We start from the raw sequence: 18,947 nt of genomic DNA, 5'->3' as shown, positions 1-18,947 counted from the left end.
AAGCATTTAAGATGTAAAGATATATAATAACTATATAAATGTAGTACCTACTGCAGAAATGTCTAAAATAGTCTAAAAGAAACAAGCCAACAGTAATTTGTAATTTATTAGGAACATTTATTGTTTATGGTTTTAGACATGACATGGAAGCAAAGTAGAGAGTCTAAAGTCTCGATAAAATAAATAAAAAAAGTTAGAAAACATTTCTCACAGCTTTTGATCCTGATAATAGTTTAGAGCAAGTGCAGGAGACTTATAGTGTGTGTGTGTGTGTGTGTGTGTGTGTGTGTGTGTGTGTGTGTGTGTGTGTGTGTGTGTGTGTGTGTGTGTGTGTGTGTGTGTGTGTGTGTGTGTGTGTGTGTGTGTGTGTGTGTGTGTGTGTGTGTGTGTGTGTGTGTGTGTGTGTGTGTGTGTGTGTGTGTGTGTGTGTGTGTGTGTGTGTGTGTGTGTGTGTGTGTGTGTGTGTGTGTGTGTGTGTGTGTGGGAATCAACAGGCAGTGCATTGTGTGTGGTCCCATGATAATGCCCTTTTAAGACACACACACACACACACACACGCACACACACACACACACACACACACACACACAAACACACACACTCCCATTTGCCCTCCTTCCTCTCAACTTCTTCCCACAAATCTCTTGATAAATGGGCTGCACACAGGTGTTACCCCCCCCCCCCCTCCTCCTCAACCCCCCCCCCCCCCCTTTCAGCTGTCCTACAGAGCATGGGAATGATGGGAATGAGGGGGGGGGACACACCATTGTTCCCATCAGAGGTGGGAGAAGTTTACTGAGTAACACCAGAAACAGAGCATTTAAAAGAACACTCTGCCATCGTCCTGTTCAAAATGAATGACGTAAAATAACAGTAATGTTTAAAAATGTCTCTAAGAAGTGTGAGACAATGGTAGCGGAGTAAACTTGAAGTACTTGAGTAAGATAAGATGAGATAAGATGGAACTTTATTTATCCCCTTGGGGAAATGCAGGCATTAATAGCAGCAACAGGGTCAGAGTGAAAAACAGGATTATAATAATAATACAGCAAAAATAAAGTGATAAAGTGATAGTGACTATTAAAACAAGATATCACGGTAAAAAGTTGTGCATTTGTATGAACATTTTAGATATATATACATAAGTGTGCATAAGTAAAACAGTGCAGGGGTAATGTTTGAACTGTCCTGGTTAATATTTGCAGGTCACAGTGTTTAAGCCTTGATTGTAGTCAATTATTTAAAAGAACACTGTGCTGTCCTCCTCTTCAAAATAAATGACATAAAATAACATCAATGTTTATAGATGGAAGTTAAAAGTCTCCAAATTGAACACCGAAAGTGTCCAGATAACTGCAGTGGCGTAAACATTTCAGAGTAAAGGACTTGAAGTACTTGAGCAAATGTCCATCACTCCCCCGCTGGGAAGGAACCAGTTTTAACCTCAAGGTCTCAAACAAGCGCTGGATATTGTCTCAGATCCTGAGAACCAGAGCCTCCCGGTCTGAAGATCAAGATAGAGACGGCGTTCGTATCAAACAAAGCTCAGCTCAGTCCTGAACACACAGATATATCTTTGTTTGTCTGCGGTCATGTGACCCGAGTGAAACATGGAGAGAGTTTCCGGTGTTTTGACGTGAAATACGGGCCGAGTTTGTTGTGAAAATATGTCCGAGTTAGATCTGCTGGACGTGTTGACGGCTGAAGGTGAACACGTTGTGAACCTTTGACTCTCTCACACTGTGTTTACATGCACACACACACACACACACACACACACACACACACACACACACACACACACACACACACACACACACACACACACACACACACACACAGGTTATTGGAAGAACACATGTGCACTGTACATACTGTCCTTACTTGCTGGAAGAAATACCCTTTACACATTAGGACCTAAGGCACTTTGTTTAAAAGCCTTCTAATATCTGAACATTGCCTAAAAAACTAGTTTTGCTTCTGCTTGGCTCTACATAAAAATGTGTCATCACGATTTCCGTCCTCAGCTCTTTCAAGATTTTGGAAATACCTGTAACTGGTTTTATCGTCAGACTGGTCCACTTCCCATAGATGGATTCATTGTGATCTACCGTGTGTTCATTTGGATGCTTCCCTTAGTACATAGCAAGTAATACACTGTGAACACTTGTATGGATTTTGACCTTGTAGCGTTGTCTTACATCCTGCTGCTGTTCCCTTGCATTAGCTGGCTAGCTAGCAACATTATTATTGGTAGTCAAGAATCATTGCAGACTGCGAACCTGATCAAATGAACATTGGCTTCTTCTGACAGTGGTACTTTGCTTAAAAAAAAGGGGGAAAACCTGCATGTTTAACTTAATTAGTACATTGCTGTGTTCACGGAGCAAATTATATGGCGGTTGTTGAGTGTGAAGTGTCTATTATTCAACTTTGTGTCTGTAATGTGATCTCCATCCATGGTTTATTTTTGCCATACCTCTCATTGGGACGCATTTAAAGTACCAAGATGAGGATTATAAGTACACAAATCGACACACAGCAACTGTTTGCTCATCCAATTATCTGCCATGGTCTGTATCCAAGTCGCTCCTCAGCTACTGTCTAATGTCAAACAACTTATTTGCAAGCTAAGAAGCTAGGAAAAAACTACTATTCCCACAATGCATTTCACCTCCTCCTTATGCATCTCATCCGTCAAATGTTTTAAGAACAACAGCATCATATGTAAATGCATGTCTAAAGGGAGAAGCAGACAAAAGGTTGCATCCACTTTTAATGTTTTAAAATCTCACGCTGTTTGTCTGCAGAAACTTGACTCAGGCTCAACTTCTCCTGCTGCAATGCTCTGTTTCGACATTACATTACATGTCACTTGTTAGACGCTTTTATCCAAAGCGACTTACATACTCAATACTGTGGACAATCCCCACAGGAGCAATTTGGGGTGAAGTGTCTTGCCCAGGGACACAACGACATGCTGACTGCAGTGGGGTTTGAACCTGTGACCCCCTTATCCCAACACCTAGGAACTATCCACTGCGCCACACGCCTCCAATCAAACGTGTATTTCTACTGTTTAGGATGGAAGTTAAAATGACAATAACCACGTGATAACTTCCCAGAGTTGTAAAATCCTTAAAGCCCACATGTGTTCTGTTTTCTGAACCTGTAATTGTCCTCACCCGCCTCACGCTTCTACAAAGAGTACAGACGATTAGGCAGACTAAACATTGACATCTCAAAGATCTAATCTCATCTTCAAATCTTTGGTCTTTCTGCTTTTATTTCCTGTTAATCTTTCGCCCGCCTGCCGTCACGCTGCTCGCTTTCTACTGATAAAATTCCAACTCATGACCAAGTTCACCGTCACACAAATCAGAGCTTCTCATATCAGAGTATCTTCTTCATGCATGCCAACTTAAATACTGCTTCATATATGAAGAGATAACACGTCCTCTGAAGTATGGATAGTAGATGCATGAAAGCAAAGTGGTGTTACCAAGTGTCACCAAGTTTTCTTAAATACTTGGTTTGAATGTGCAAATGAGGCATTATCTGTACTTTTGTTGAATTTGGAAAAAAAAACTGGGGATACAAACAGACAAAGTTAGAATAATAAAAAACCCTTTAGATTTGGATTTTTGATTTTTTCATAGTCTCCAAACTAGGGATGCCAGAAACTGACCATGATCAAATTTGAAAATCGGACAGCCCTGGTGAATATTAATCGATTAATCGCCGCCCAAAACATAAATAATAATAAAAAAATATATAAATAAAATCGAATTTTAAAAATAATTTTCGATTATGGAGACTGTAACGAATATTCGAAAAATCGAATAATCGCTGGCATCCCTACTCCAAACTGCCTTTCCTCCTCAGAGACTCCAAACCATTGTTTCTGGTCCAAATGTCGAGTTAATCCGGACAAATGGGAGAAATTCAGTTCAAATATTGCTTGTGTTTTTATATTGATCTTAAAATCAATGAATAGGAAGGATCAATACAGAAGGACATCACCAAGGCATGTAGGTTTAAGTTTTATATTTTTAAATAAACAAATCCCGTCAGTAGTCTCTCGCATAACACACATAAAATAAATAATATTACGCAAGCCTACGACATAACACAAAGTCTTCCTCTGAGTTTTAGGCCTACATATCCCAAAATAATGTAAGATGTATTTATTAAACACCTGGATATCCATACTGGGATCAATACAGGTTTATCATATCTTATCTTATTTGTAAGTAAACAAAACAAAGTGTGTCTGTCTCTCATTTGTATTAATTTCTGCTTAACGACTTTGAATTTACGCTCTGTTTTGAGTCTATTCAGCTTGATTATAATAATCGTATAAATTGTGCTCGGGGTATTTTCTACGCACATTATGACCGGAGAGAAACTAAGATAAGATCAAATGTACTTTATTAATCCCAAATGGGGAATTTGTTTTGTTGCAGCAGCATAAAACAAAACAATACATTGCACATAAGCAAGAGTAGAAATAACAATTCTAGAATATAAACACTAGTCCGACTTCAAGAGGTTTTGTCTTGTCTAAAGTCTAGTAAATATCGGCTAAATGAAACACTGACTAAACATGAAGATCAGTTCAGGATTTGGCATATAATCGAAACTCACACACACACACACACACACACACACACACACACACACACACACACACACACATACACTCACACACGGCATAAAACAATGTATTGCACATAATAACAAATGAAAAAAGAGTAGAAATAACAATTCTAAAATATAAACACTAGTCCGACTAAAAGAGTTTTTGTTCCTTTCAGAAGTCGTGTAAATATCAACTAAACCTTAACATCGGGTCAAGATTTGGCATATAATCGAAGCTCAGAAAAACACACACACACACACACACACACACACACACACACACACACACACACACACACGCACACACACACTCTAGAGGTGTATAATAGAGAGAGTGTGACTGGTCTGCTCATTAACGCAGCCGCGCACCTGTGATCGCTCTGATATTCTCTTTGAGAATTAAGGTCCTCAGCGGGGGGGATTTGGGTTGTATTTTTTGGGGGTGGGGTCGAATTATCCTGGTAAATTAGGTGTGGCATGTCTGCAGGATGGGATAATAAGAGGGAGTTCACACTGAGACCTTTGTTGTAGGACAGAAGCAGCTCCAATGCTAATGCAGTCAGACAAACAGTGTGAACGGGTTTAAACAAACACACTGATACATGTGTGTAATCCTCATTAAAGCTAATTGTGTACTGTTTAAAGTGCTAAAAGAGAACAATTGCACTCAGTAGATTCAGCCTGTTTGCATAAATGATTATAATGTGTGAATGCAGACTGGAGGATTTAAAGGGGCCATGTTCTTCGTCCACACTTAGGACTGTTTTCTGTAGTGTCTCTACTTTAAAGAGTCCTCTCCTGCTGATGTTCAGGTGTATATCAGTATGTAGTGTCTCTACTTTAAAGAGTCCTCTCCTGCTGATGTTCAGGTGTATATCAGTATGTAGTGTCTCTACTTTAAAGAGTCCTCTCCTGCTGATGTTCAGGTGTATATCAGTTTGTAGTGTCTCTACTTTAAAGAGTCCTCTCCTGCTGATGTTCAGGTGTATATCAGTATGTAGTGTCTCTACTTTAAAGAGTCCTCTCCTGCTCATGTTCAGGTGTATATCAGTATGTAGTGTCTCTACTTTAAAGAGTCCTCTCCTGCTGATGTTCAGGTGTATATCAGTATGTAGTGTCTCTACTTTAAAGAGTCCTCTCCTGCTGATGTTCAGGTGTATATCAGTATGTAGTGTCTCTACTTTAAAGAGTCCTCTCCTGCTGATGTTCAGGTGCATATCAGTTTGTAGTGTCTCTACTTTAAAGAGTCCTCTCCTGCTGATGTTCAGGTGTATATCAGTATGTAGTGTCTCTACTTTAAAGAGTCCTCTCCTGCTCATGTTCAGGTGTATATCAGTATGTAGTGTCTCTACTTTAAAGAGTCCTCTCCTGCTGATGTTCAGGTGTATATCAGTATGTAGTGTCTCTACTTTAAAGAGTTCTCTCCTGCTGATGTTCAGGTGTATATCAGTATGTAGTGTCTCTACTTTAAAGAGTTCTCTCCTGCTGATGTTCAGGTGTATATCAGTATGTAGTGTCTCTACTTTAAAGAGTGCTCTCCTGCTGATGTTCAGGTGTATATCAGTATGTAGTGTCTCTACTTTAAAGAGTCCTCTCCTGCTGATGATATTTTCTCTTCTTGTAATCTCGTTTCTACATGTTAAACTCTGATCACCTTGACTCAATCAGTTCTTGGATAATTGAAATCCTGTCTTCCCGTTCAGCGGCGTTTCATCACCTCCATTAAATCCAGGATGTTCCAGAACATTTAACGCAGAGTTCCATCATCTAGCTTCAGGCTGCAGTCACTCTGTTCATGTTTAATGAAGCTGCTTCACTTTGATGGTCTTATCCTCACTCTGTCTTTGTTTGAAACCTCAGTATATATTGTTAAAATGTTTAGAAAAAACAAGCAATCTGTTAAAGAAAACAAAAGAGCTGCCAAACAGTGGGACTGAGCAAATGGAGCAAATCAAATACCATGATACCTCTGATAAAATACACATATTTGTTATTATTATACATGTAAATAACAATATTGTTGACATCTCTAAGTGGTTGGCCAATCACAACATAGCAGACTGGGCTCTGGTTTCAGACAGAGGGTGAAAAGAGCCAGATTTGAATAAGAAATACATATAAGAGGCTTTTTAATATCTTATTTAAGATGGTTTGCTTGTTTTTTACTCAGATGCGTCCTCTATGTGGTTGTGAGTGAGTCCAGCTTGTTATAGGAGTTTAAAGCTTATTTTATTATGATAATGTGGTTAATAAACCCACTTTTGAACAGGTTAATCGTGACATAGTTGTCTATAGTAGTGAGTAAATAGGATGCTGTATATGCAGTCTGTGCTTTGGAATATTTGGCACATTTCTGCAAGAACATAGTGGAGGTTAAAAGAAAGACCCTACAGACTGTAAGGGTCCTCCTGGGTGTTTTCAGATTAAGATGCATATCATAAATCATTTTTGAATACCTTATATGCATCTCCAATATCTAACAAAGCCAAATGTGTCAAAGAAATACCTCTTCAGACGTCTTTAAAAAGCAGATTCTGCCGAGCGGCCGGACTGAAATGGAAGTGATTATCCATCCGGAGTTTTCCCTGCCGGCTGTTGGAGGGAAAGCTGATTTGTTTGGCACCAGTTTTTGTACTTCTCAAGGATTTTTCAGCAGTGAGATGATGACCACAGGCTCGGGATAAGAAGCTCTTTGTTGGGAGTGAAGCGAACTGTCGTCACACGTCTGATTGGGGAAGAAAAAAAAAACCTGTCTACTATTTATAGTGTTAGAATAACAGCCGGGGCCTCTCACCTTAATGTCTCGTCTCTCACACCGTTTCATAAGCAGGAGAACAGACTCAGAGGCTTCACATGTCACATTTAGGATTATGGGATGGTATATGAATCAGCACTGGGGTGTCACTACGTCAATTTACTACATTACTTTCATTTTGTGGAATTATACTTTTACTTCACTACATTTTCAATCAATCAAAGAGTATGTATAGAGCCCAATATCACACATTTTACTTTTATCTCAGGGGGCTTTACAGTTTGTACAGAATACGACACCCTCTGTCTTTGGACCCTCACATCAGACAAGGAAACACCCCAAAAAGACCCCCCAGTTAATGGGAGAAATGACATTTTGAAAAGGAATAGTGTCTTTTTCAGCTAAAATAGAATAAATACCATGAATTATTAAAAAACTAGGATTTTAAAGATTTTTCTTATAAAAATAAATTAGTAAAAACATGCATTTATTAACATGTAATACTTATATTTACTTATTTTTTATGTTATTAATATTATTTTAATTATTATTTTATTATTTATACATTTTTATTGTATTTATTTTTTCTAGAAAATGGGGTTGAGAGAATAATAATTGGCACTTATAATTATTTAATACATTTATTTACCTTTACTTAATTATTATTTATTTATTTTAATATTATTTATTTTATTATTCATTAATTAATAATTATTTTCTACATTTATTTCACATTTTCTGCATTGTGGTAGCCTACTTTTGCTCTTAACAATTTATTTACATTTTAATAATACAATTACTTTCACTTGTAGAGTATTTTCTCACTGCAGTACTTCTACTTCTACTAGAGTGAAGGATCTGAGTACCTCTGAACAAGTGTTTCCAGAGCTCCATATATATTGTGTTGTTATGAATAACTGGATATGTCAGGCTCCATACTTGTGGTGAGCGTTTTGTCCAAACACAGTAATCCATTTAGGAAAGGGAAGGAAATCCAATCATGAATCCTGGAATAGATATTTATGTTTGAAAAGGAAACCAGACGGAGTGATCCTCGGTGTGGTCGAGGGTTTCTGGACTCTGGAGCTCAGTTTCTCACAGATTTAGTTTCTGTTTTCAGACAATGTTTGGTTTAGTTGTATAGGGAACAGCGTTTCCGCCAGGGGGGTGTCTTGCCGTCAATATTTTTGGACAAAAATATTAATAGTTCGAGAGAAGATCGAGAGTTTTTATCGCTTGAAATAACGAAAAGGAAAAAGGACAAGGACATCCCTCTGTTGGAGGGGCAAAGGAGTCTGGTGGGATTCTTTTCGGAGTATTGAAGACCGTTCCCCCGACATTGGCGGTGCCTGCTACAGGACAACACAGAACGTGCGCGATTTGGACGTGATGAGCGGTGCTAGTGGAGCACGCGCGTGAGCTGCGAGCACCAGAGCCTCGCAGCGACCAAACTGAGGCTCCGTGGTAAACTGTAGTAACATGAAGAGCCGTTTGGGAGCCATTTGGGAGCCGGCGCTTTAAGAGAGCCGAGCCAAATGATCCGGCTTACTAACGTAAAAAGACAGTATCTATAAGGGACGGCTCAAGTCAAAATTCAAGCACCCCCCCCGCTCTCGGGGTGGACGCCCTCTCAGCCCTGGTCTGGCGGAAACACTGATAGGGAATATTTCTGGTAAGCAGAAGGACTGCATAGTACCTCTATGTTGTTTTTGTACCGTAGCAGACAGGTGCAAACACACTACAACGCCCCATGATTTCCATTAGGAGAAACGCTCTGCAGCTTCAGAAAGGATGCAGATATAAAAACACAAATGTTCCACATGAAGAAACATCTTTAGCAACTTGACAACACTCCAGGTTAACTCTCCAGGTTAGTTTTACCTGCAGGAAGTAGACGGTGTGTTTAGCCCGCTGACCTTTAATTAGCATCCTGTTGCTGCAGAGCGACCTGGGGCGGGGGGGGGATTATCTGCAGAACATCAGATACAACATCAATAAAACATGGTGTTGCTCCTTTAATGACGTCTCACCCAGCGAGTGTGAGGATGAAAAATTAATGCAGCTGCAGAAAGAGTTGCTAACCAGCGGGAGGGGATACAAAAGAAAAAGAGGAAGTGATGGAGGAATGTTTGGTGTAGGGAGATGTGGAGAAGCCCATACACATCTGTAGAGAAACACATAGTTTTGAGCATGAACTCTGAACATTTCATTAAAGGATGATACTTTGTAAATATTGAAGTGTCTGCACATCCACAAGTATTAGAAAAGACAGTGGAGCAAAATGCATGCATGTCTTTTTTACATGTTTTTAGACTGGGTCAATATGAGACTAGATATCGTGACCAGCTCAACCCTGTAACACGATATCTAGTTCAACATGTAATAATACTTTTACATAATACTAATACTTGTTAACAAAAACCAAAATGCAGATTCTCCCCTGTAAATGTTAAAGTGATGCCAGAAAACAATATTTCTGTTCCTCAAAAACTGTATAATTCCTCCAGAAATCTGAGTCTCAAACAGAGCGTCAGACGACAGAGACAGCTTGGTTTTTACGGAGCTCCGACGTCACGTTGTTGTTGTTTACGTCCGCGGAGACATCTTGTTTACGGGCGTCATGTTCTCGAGATAATTGATATATCTTATAAACAAGATCAGCGCCACAGAACTCATACTATATCTTTCAAGAGAAAAAACCTGGTCTTATATTAAATATTTTGTGATATTTGAAGTGTCTTTTCCTGGTTTTTAAAGGCTGCAAGTGACGTCCTTTTATGAACCGAAGCTTGATGCAACAATATAATAATGTCATAGATATAAAAATATCACATATGGAGGACATGTTGCTGCAGAATGAATACTTTTACTTGTGATCCTCTCAGTACGTTTAGTGATCATTTGAATGCAGGACTTTTTCTTGAGTATTTTGACATTAATCTCAAAGCACTTCAGTAAAGGATCTGAATACTTCCTCCACCTCTGGCCTTGAGATAAACGTGCGACCTGCAGACTTATATGCTCCACTGACTGCATGAGGGTGGGGGGGGGCGGGGGGGTGAAGTGATGCATGATGGGGGCTCTTTGAGGATATTTGCAGCTCTTCCTTATCTCTAAATGTGAAAGAATAAATCCTGCAGCCTCACCGGGGAAACGGCTGCAGATTTGTGCCACATGCTGCCTCTGAAAGCACCGTGTGTGTGTGTGTGTGTGTGTGTGTGTGTGTGTGTGTGTGTGTGTGTGTGTGTGTGTGTGTGTGTGTGTGTGTGTGTGTGTGTGTGTGTGTGTGTGTGTGTGTGTGTGTGTGTGTGTGTGTGTGTGTTGTGTGTGTGTGTGTGTGTGTGTGTGTGTGTGTGTGTGTGTGTGTGTGTGTGTGTGTGTGTGTGTGTGTGTGTGTGTGTGTGTGTGTGTGTGTCTCTTTGATGTCAGGGGTACGCAGTGTCCCCCAGGTGTTCGCTGTGTGTTTTGAGAGATCTTCTTCCTCGCTGTCATCCTCACTTACATGGAGGCTTTTCACAGCTCGTCTCTCTGAGGGAAACTCTGTGATTCTGCTCTGATCTCACTGTCCTTCAAGGAGCCTCAAAAAGACAGCTTTTAGTTCCCAGAATGCATCAGGATCAGGGCTACAGCCAAGTAGGTTAGCATGTACGAGGAGTTTGATTTGGTGTTTAATCTGAAAACTTGTTTTATCCTGGAGGGGAACAGGGTTTCGTGACACGTGATCCATTCAAAAGGTTCTAGTAGTAATGTCAAATAAAGGATACAAAAAATACCAATAAATAAGTAATACTGTGCAATCAAAGATATATAGAATACGATATGTATATAAACAATGGAACTACATAAAAAAATATGTTAAGTTAAATATTTTTGATTCTATATAATAAAAAGAAGTGCAATAAAAATACAATTTAAAGAATTAAAACCATAAAAAATACGTTATTAAATAGTAAAAGTAGATACAAACATACAGAAGAAAAGGGACATTGCATATTTTGACGGTAAAAAAATAACACATACCGTTAATGACTTATTAAAAACATAGGAACTGGGACATCCCTGTTTTTGTTTTGCATTTGAACAGTTCTGGAAAAAAACCCTCACACAATGACCGAGTCCAGACTTCAGGGTGTTCAGCGTTGGTGGAAACAGACGAAGCATGAAAAGAGCTTTCGGAGTCCAGTCACCCTTCTCCTCCCCCGTTCACCCCCCCCCCCCAATTCTCCCCCATTGACCCCCCCTTCCTCCCCCAAATCCTCCCCCATTCAGCCTGCAATCCCCCATCCTCACCCTCAATCATTTTCAACACTCAGTCTTCCTCCTCTTTGCTCAGCAGACCATCACTTTAAGACAAACGGGCAAACCATTGTTCCCCCACCTGCACTACACACACGCACACACACACACACACACACACACGCACACACACACACGCACACGCACACGCACACACACACACAGTCAGAATCAGTGTTGTCCGGTGCTCAACTTTGGTGACATTTTGAACAACGATTGGATGGATTTCTTTTTATCTTCTCCAACAGCTTATTTCCTTACGTTGTGTTTATGTTTTGCACGTATCCAAACTCAGAGGTTAGCATCAGTTCATCGCGTCCTCAGACTTCTTGTTTTCTGAGACGACTTTGAGACTGAGATTACGGAGGAGAATAAGTCGGGGGGTAAAAAATGCCGTGTCTTCGGGGGCCGCTAACTTTTGCAGATAATCCGATTAGCGCCGGGGGGGCTGCCGGGGATTTAGTCCAAAAGCCAACCTGGGACCTTATCTGTCCTGTTGTGACTTTAGACTGCAGCAACACATGACCCGGGGTGTGTGTGTGTGTGTGTGTGTGTGTGTGTGTGTGTGTGTGTGTGTGTGTGTGTGTGTGTGTGTGTGTGTGTGTGTGTGTGTGTGTGTGTGTGTGTGTGTGTGTGTGTGTGTGTGTGTGTGTGTGTGTGTGTGTGTGTGTGTGTGTGTGTGTGTGTGTGTGTGTGTGTGTGTGTGTGTGTGTGTGTGTGTGTGTGTGTGTGTGTGTGTGTGTGTGTGTGTGTGTGTGTGTGTGTGTGTGTGTGTGTGTGTGTGTGTGTGTGTGTGTGTGTGTGTGTGTGTGTGCCAAACCAGCCGACCCGTCCTGTAACACGAACTGCCTATCATGCTTAAAGTCTCATTTGCAGGTGTGTGTGTGTGTGTGTGTGTCTATGTGTTTGTGTTACCAAGCTACTTCAGTGTTTTATTTATTAGTCACACTTGTGCTTTTCTTGTGATTTTTCTTCTGCTACTCCGTTTATGATACTTACATAAACGTATGTTCAGCAGGATAATCTCCACATATTAACACCATTTAATAATTTCTGAAGTAAAAAGCTAATGTTGGGCTATTAAGGAACTACAGCACAGTCACATGACTTCACGTCACCATCGCTAAGCTAAAGGCGGCTAATGTTGGGTGTGATGACGTTTAGTCTTCTAATTTAGACACTTGTTAGCAACTACCATTTTTAAATACACCCGTGGGGTATTTACTGACGTATTTTATGACGTAGAATGGAAATCTCTACAGCTTGTGTTAACCACAGACCTTATTTCAGGAATATCTAATTAACAAAAAGGCATGTGTTTGCTCAGCTGCTAATTTTAGCTTCTATCTTTCAACATGTGCCTGAAAAAAAAACTCAGTCCTCTGCAGAATATTAGTGTGTGTTGACAGGATCAGGACTACAGGACCCCCCCCCCCCCCCCCCCCCCTCCCCCCCTACTGTTAGGGGATAAATGAGGAGGGGTAGAGTTTAACAACAAACACAATTACATCTCAAACTGCAGATTAACTTCACTACAGGATCAGTCCACAGAGAGCTGCTGTGACATTATACAGTTAAGAAGGCTAACATATTTAAATACCATGATATAATACTACATATTGTCTTTTTATAAACCAAATAAGTGTCTTTTCCTAGTTGTGGTCCTATTCTGCCTCTTGGGGTTTTCCCTTTCCAGTTGTGTGTTCTATGGGTTTTTGTGCCTCCATTGGACTCCTTTGTTTACTTCCTGAACATAGTGACATCACTAGTGAACACTCCCGCTTCTATTGGCTAGCTTTCCAACACATTTTACGTGATACAGTAGGCTAAGGGGCGGGACATCTCTAAGAGGTTGACTGGGCTCTGGTTTCTGACAGAGGGTTAAAAAAACACGAGTGTAGCTCTTTATCTGCCTCACACACACACACACACACACACACACACACACACACACACACACACACACACACACACACACACACACACACACACACACACACACACACACTTTAACTACAGCTTTCTCCATTAAGTCTGTCAGTGTAATCTGCAGCTGATAAAAGTAAATCAGCTCTGACACAACATCTACTCTCAGTAATCCCCCTCTGTTCTGTGAGGCATGAAATGATTCTGAATACCTCTGATTTAAACCCTCTCTTATCATCATTTATTAACCTTTATTTCCTCTTAACATGAGGGGCTGATTTTTGGGGATAAGAGTAGAAAGTAATTGGACATTTACTTATTCCACGCTGTAAAGAAGCTGTTACAAGTACAAATCCTGCATTTAAACTAATATTTGAGTAAAAGTAAGTATAATGAGCGAACTTTAGTTAAAGGTTTCAGAGTACCCAATGCAGATACATCTGAAATTAAAATAAAAACACTAAAAATGAGTAAAATAAATGAAATAAATAAATAAATCTCTTTAAAAAGCTGTTATTGTCCAAATTAAATAGATAATTTCCCTCTTAAACGTTCCTTTACTTAAATAAATGTACTTAAATTACCCAATGCCGATTCACAGATTAATTGCCTAATTTAATTTTGTATAAAATGTATTTTATAAAATATTTGTAAATGTATGAAAAGGCAGTTAAGAAAATACTAAAATAAAAACCTAAAAGTACACAAAATTGCACTTTAGTAAATGTATTTAGTTACTTTCCACCACTGCCAACTTGTTCTCCACCAGCAGCCAAGTCTGAGACATGTCTGAAAAAAATCTTGACTCTCTGCCGTCTGCACCCCTCCCTCCCTCACACACATACACACACACACACACACACACACACACACACACACACACACACACACACACACACACACACACACACGTGCACACACACACACTGGATCTCTGGCCAACTCGTGGTTTTGTGGTTATCCGGGCAGCAGGGAGATGAAATTGATGCCGTATGGACAAGAAGACTTTTCTCCTCTGTTCTGCAGACTGACATTCAGCTGCCAAACTCAACACAGTTTAACATTACATCGTGTGGACAGTAACTACTTTAAAGAGTCCTCTCCTGCTGATGCTCAGGTGTATATCAGTATGTAGTGTCTCTACTTTAAAAAGTCCTCTCCTGCTGATGTTCAGGTGTATATCAGTATGTAGTGTCTCTACTTTAAAGAGTCCTCTCCTGCTGACGTTCAGGTGTATATCAGTATGTAGTGTCTCTACTTTAAAGAGTCCTCTCCTGCTGATGTTCAGGTGGATATCAGTATGTAGTGTCTCTACTTTAAAGAGTCCTCTCCTGCTGATGTTCAGGTGTATATCAGTATGTAGAGTCTCTACTTTAAAGAGTCCTCTCCTGCTGATGTTCAGGTGTATATCAGTATGTAGTGTCTCTACTTTAAAGAGTCCCCTCCTGCTGATGTTCAGGTGTATATCAGTATGTAGTGTCTCTACTTTAAAGAGTCCTCTCCTGCTGATGTTCAGGTGTATATCAGTATGTACAGTAGTGTCTCTACTTTAAAGAGTCCTCTCCTGCTGATGTTCAGGTGTATATCAGTATGTAGTGTCTCTACTTTAAAGAGTCCTCTCCTGCTGATGTTCAGGTGTATATCAGTATGTACAGTAGTGTCTCTACTTTAAAGAGTCCTCTCCTGCTGATGTTCAGATTTATATCAGTATGTAGTGTCTCTACTTTAAAGAGTCCTCTCCTGCTGATGTTCAGGTGTATATCAGTATGTAGTGTCTCTACTTTAAAGAGTCCTCTCCTGCTGTTGTTCAGGTGTATATCAGTATGTAGTGTCTCTACTTTAAAGAGTCCTCTCCTGCTGATGTTCAGGTGTATATCAATATGTAGTGTCTCTACTTTAAAGAGTCCTCTCCTGCTGATGTTCAGGTGTATATCAGTATGTAGTGTCTCTACTTTAAAGAGTCCTCTCCTGCTGTTGTTCAGGTGTATATCAGTATGTAGTGTCTCTACTTTAAAGAGTCCTCTCCTGCTGATGTTCAGGTGTATATCAGTATGTAGTGTCTCTACTTTAAAGAGTCCTCTCCTGCTGATGTTCAGGTGTATATCAGTATTTAGCGTCTCTACTTTAAAGAGTCCTCTCCTGCTGATGTTCAGGTGTATATCAGTATGTAGTGTCTCTACTTTAAAGAGTCCTCTCCTGCTGATGTTCAGATGTATATCAGCACTCAATGTTCATCTGGGACCTGCAGGAAGTTAATTTCTCTGCATGTGTGAGTACATAGAAAGGCGTTTATATAAATTAAACATGTTGTTGTGTTGTTGTGTTACAGTGTGGGCGAAGGTGGAGGTTCAGGTGGAGGAGAGTGTGGAGGCGTACCTGGGCGACCCGGCTCAGATCCCCTGCCTCTACAGCTTCACTGACGTTGAATCAGAGCCTCGCTTCGTCATGATCCAGTGGTTCGTGGTGAGTCAGCAATAATAATATTCAATAGCTCAATTAGAGCATTTTTGTTGTTTATATTTATATTTGTTTATTTCTTTATAACAATCCATGAAGAAATGTAAAAATGTAAAGATTTATTCTGAGTGAAGTTGACTAACAGGTGATAAGACAGCATTAGTAAAGGACGCAGTGAAGGAAACAATAATAATAATAATAGCTTGCATTTATATAGCGCCTTTCAAGGGACCCAAGGTCGCTTCAGGAACAAGGAGGCGTCCTCAGGTAAAGTGATGTTAAAGTGATCTCCCTGTGTCTCCTGCAGAGAGTGTCGGGCAGCAGCTCCAGGATCAGGATCTTCTACGGAGACGGCGATCAGCAAATTGTCGACAACAACACGGACTACAGCGGCCGCATCGAGGTGACTTCAGACGGACGGGGGTCAAAGCTCAGCATCCAGGACGTCCGGCTGCAGGACGAGCGGGAGTTCCTCTGCCAGATCAACGGACTCTCAGCTGGGAACGCCGAGGGAAGGACGCACCTCCGAGTGTTCGGTGAGGAGGGAGCAACCATACAAAGAAATATCTCACTGTGATGATTTTATAATTTTATACATAAATGCAGAACAAACATAAACAAAACCAGAGGCATCCAACTTAAAGGCAGCATGTAAATGCACATTACAACATATATATCACAACTTAATTAAGTGTTCCTGTGTTTCATGATGTTTTTATTTACTTTAAACGTCACCTATTATGCAAAATCCACTTCTCCATGTCTCTTCTACATCAACATGTAGTTAAGAGATTCTGAAAGTTTCAGGAACAAAGATTCTCTCTCTTTTTGTCCTGATCCATTTATATAAAAACCTGTCTGAAAATGAGCTGATCAGATTTTGGCCACTTTATGATGTCATAACGATTTTTTGGCTTTTGTAACCATTAGCCAATCAGCAACCAAGGTAACCCCCCCCCCCACCTTATCACCTGAATCTCCTCCTAGAGCGGGCGTGGGGTGGGGCTCCTTATTTTCATCTAAAGTAACAGACAGAGAATCAGCACTTTGGAAACAGGGCTGAAACAGAGGGGATTATGGGATGCTGCAATGATCTGTTTGGGGTTTCAGCCAATCAGAGACAGGCTCTGTATATATCTGAGACCTGTAATATATTGTTGAAAAAGAGTATAATAGGTGACTTCTAAATGAATAAAGTTATTTATTTCCTGTTTCAGCGACTCCCGAGGCTCCGCTGATCGAAGGCGTCTCTTCAGGAATCTCTGTGACCAACGAGCTGCCGTCTAAGGTCTGTATACTTTATATTAATGACAATAATATGCAGGATTACAATGTGACATTACATAACAACTAGTATATTTACATATTTGTAACCCTCTCAAACTGAGACATTTTGACTATACTCGCTCGGGCTGTGCAAATTGCAACTGTGCAACACCAATTTATGGATTATGACTGTATCAAACAGTACATCCAAAATACTACCTGGTTCACTGCATAAGACACCACTTTATATATTGTGATATATATACATTTTTACATATTTTCTGTTGTTATAGATTATATTAGAATGTGCACAAATAGCTACTAAACCTTTGTTAGTCTAGATCAGGGGGGTCAAACTCAATTTCATGGCGGGCCACATCAGCATTAAGGTTGCACTCAAAGGGCCGGTTGTGACTTTAAGACTATATCAATATATATAAAATAATGTGTCATATTACATCATTGCCTCTGCATTGGATTATTATTGGATAGGGTCATAACTTCATGATTAACTACGTCTGAAAGCAGAAGACTAGGGCAAATAATTGCAAGTCTCTTCAGTGCGCATGTCACAAAATGAGATGCATTGTGGGACATGTAGTTTATGGACAACGTGCTTCTGGAAAGCGGCATGTAACCGTATAATAAACGTATTATATACTATATACTTTATTATATACAGTGTGTAATAAAGATACTAAATGTGTCTCTCCTGCAGGTCGCTTCGTGTGAAGCTCGTAATGGTTTCCCCAAACCAAACATCACCTGGTACAGGAACGGCTCTCCGCTCAACTCTGAACCCGGACGTGAGTGACTGAGTACATTTACTCTTAATAATACTCTCCATTAGTACTTACTTACTTACTGACACTTCATACTTCTACTGCACTAGAATGGGGCGAAGCCTGCGAGCTAGTTCAGGCAGTCAACTCAAGCACCAATGATACATTAACACGTGACGCACCTCGTCCCTCCAAACACATTCTCCTAAACATGCCGCTCTATTTAAGCTGCCAGGTCTTCCTGCCTCTGCCTCGCTATGCTGCTGCTGCCACTGCTGTGTTCACTTGCTATTGCTGCATTCATGTTCATGCTGCTGTGTTTCATGTTGCTGCTGCTCGCCTGCACCACCACCACCACCACCCCAGCTTCCACCCCAGCTTCCACCCCAGCTTCCACCCCAGCTTCCACCCCAGCTTCCACCCCAGCTTCCACCCCAGCTTCCACCCCAGCTTCCACCCCAGCTTCCACCTGTAGGCTCGGGGGATAGTTATCTAATCATCACTCAATGTTCTTTGTAAATCTGTGGAGTGATGAGGCCCGAGCCTAGACGCCAAACTCAAACTATATGCTGCTTCTAATAAACATATTAAGAAACACGTGTGTTGTCTGACTGAACTAAATTTATGGCAGCTTTAGTTACTTTTCAATTCAAAAAGCAATTGATATAAAATATGATGTTTTGATTAATATACAATATGTTTTATTATAAATATAACGATCCAAGAGTTTGTACAAGAACCATTTCTTTTAAAGTTTTAGAGGAAAAATGTATTGGCATCTTTAAAAATGTAAGTAATTAAAAAAAATGTAAACAATGATTTTA

At 40.3% G+C, this 18,947-nt stretch overlaps 1 protein-coding gene across 1 annotated transcript in view; it reads left to right on the top strand.

The window, feature by feature from the left end:
- mcama (melanoma cell adhesion molecule a) overlaps positions 1 to 18,947 on the top strand; it is a 78,852-nt gene that overhangs the window by 43,480 nt on the left and 16,425 nt on the right. Inside the window, exons 2-5 of the mRNA XM_034140325.1 lie at positions 15,948 to 16,081; positions 16,383 to 16,611; positions 17,293 to 17,363; positions 18,060 to 18,147. Coding sequence (XP_033996216.1) covers positions 15,948 to 16,081; positions 16,383 to 16,611; positions 17,293 to 17,363; positions 18,060 to 18,147 — 522 coding nt within the window. The remainder of the gene's footprint in view (positions 1 to 15,947; positions 16,082 to 16,382; positions 16,612 to 17,292; positions 17,364 to 18,059; positions 18,148 to 18,947) is intronic.

Source organism: Trematomus bernacchii, unplaced genomic scaffold (assembly GCF_902827165.1).
Source record: "Trematomus bernacchii unplaced genomic scaffold, fTreBer1.1, whole genome shotgun sequence".
NCBI lineage: Eukaryota > Metazoa > Chordata > Actinopteri > Perciformes > Nototheniidae > Trematomus > Trematomus bernacchii.
Note: the sequence above shows the minus strand (reverse complement) of the source record. Positions and strands in the feature narration are given on the sequence as shown.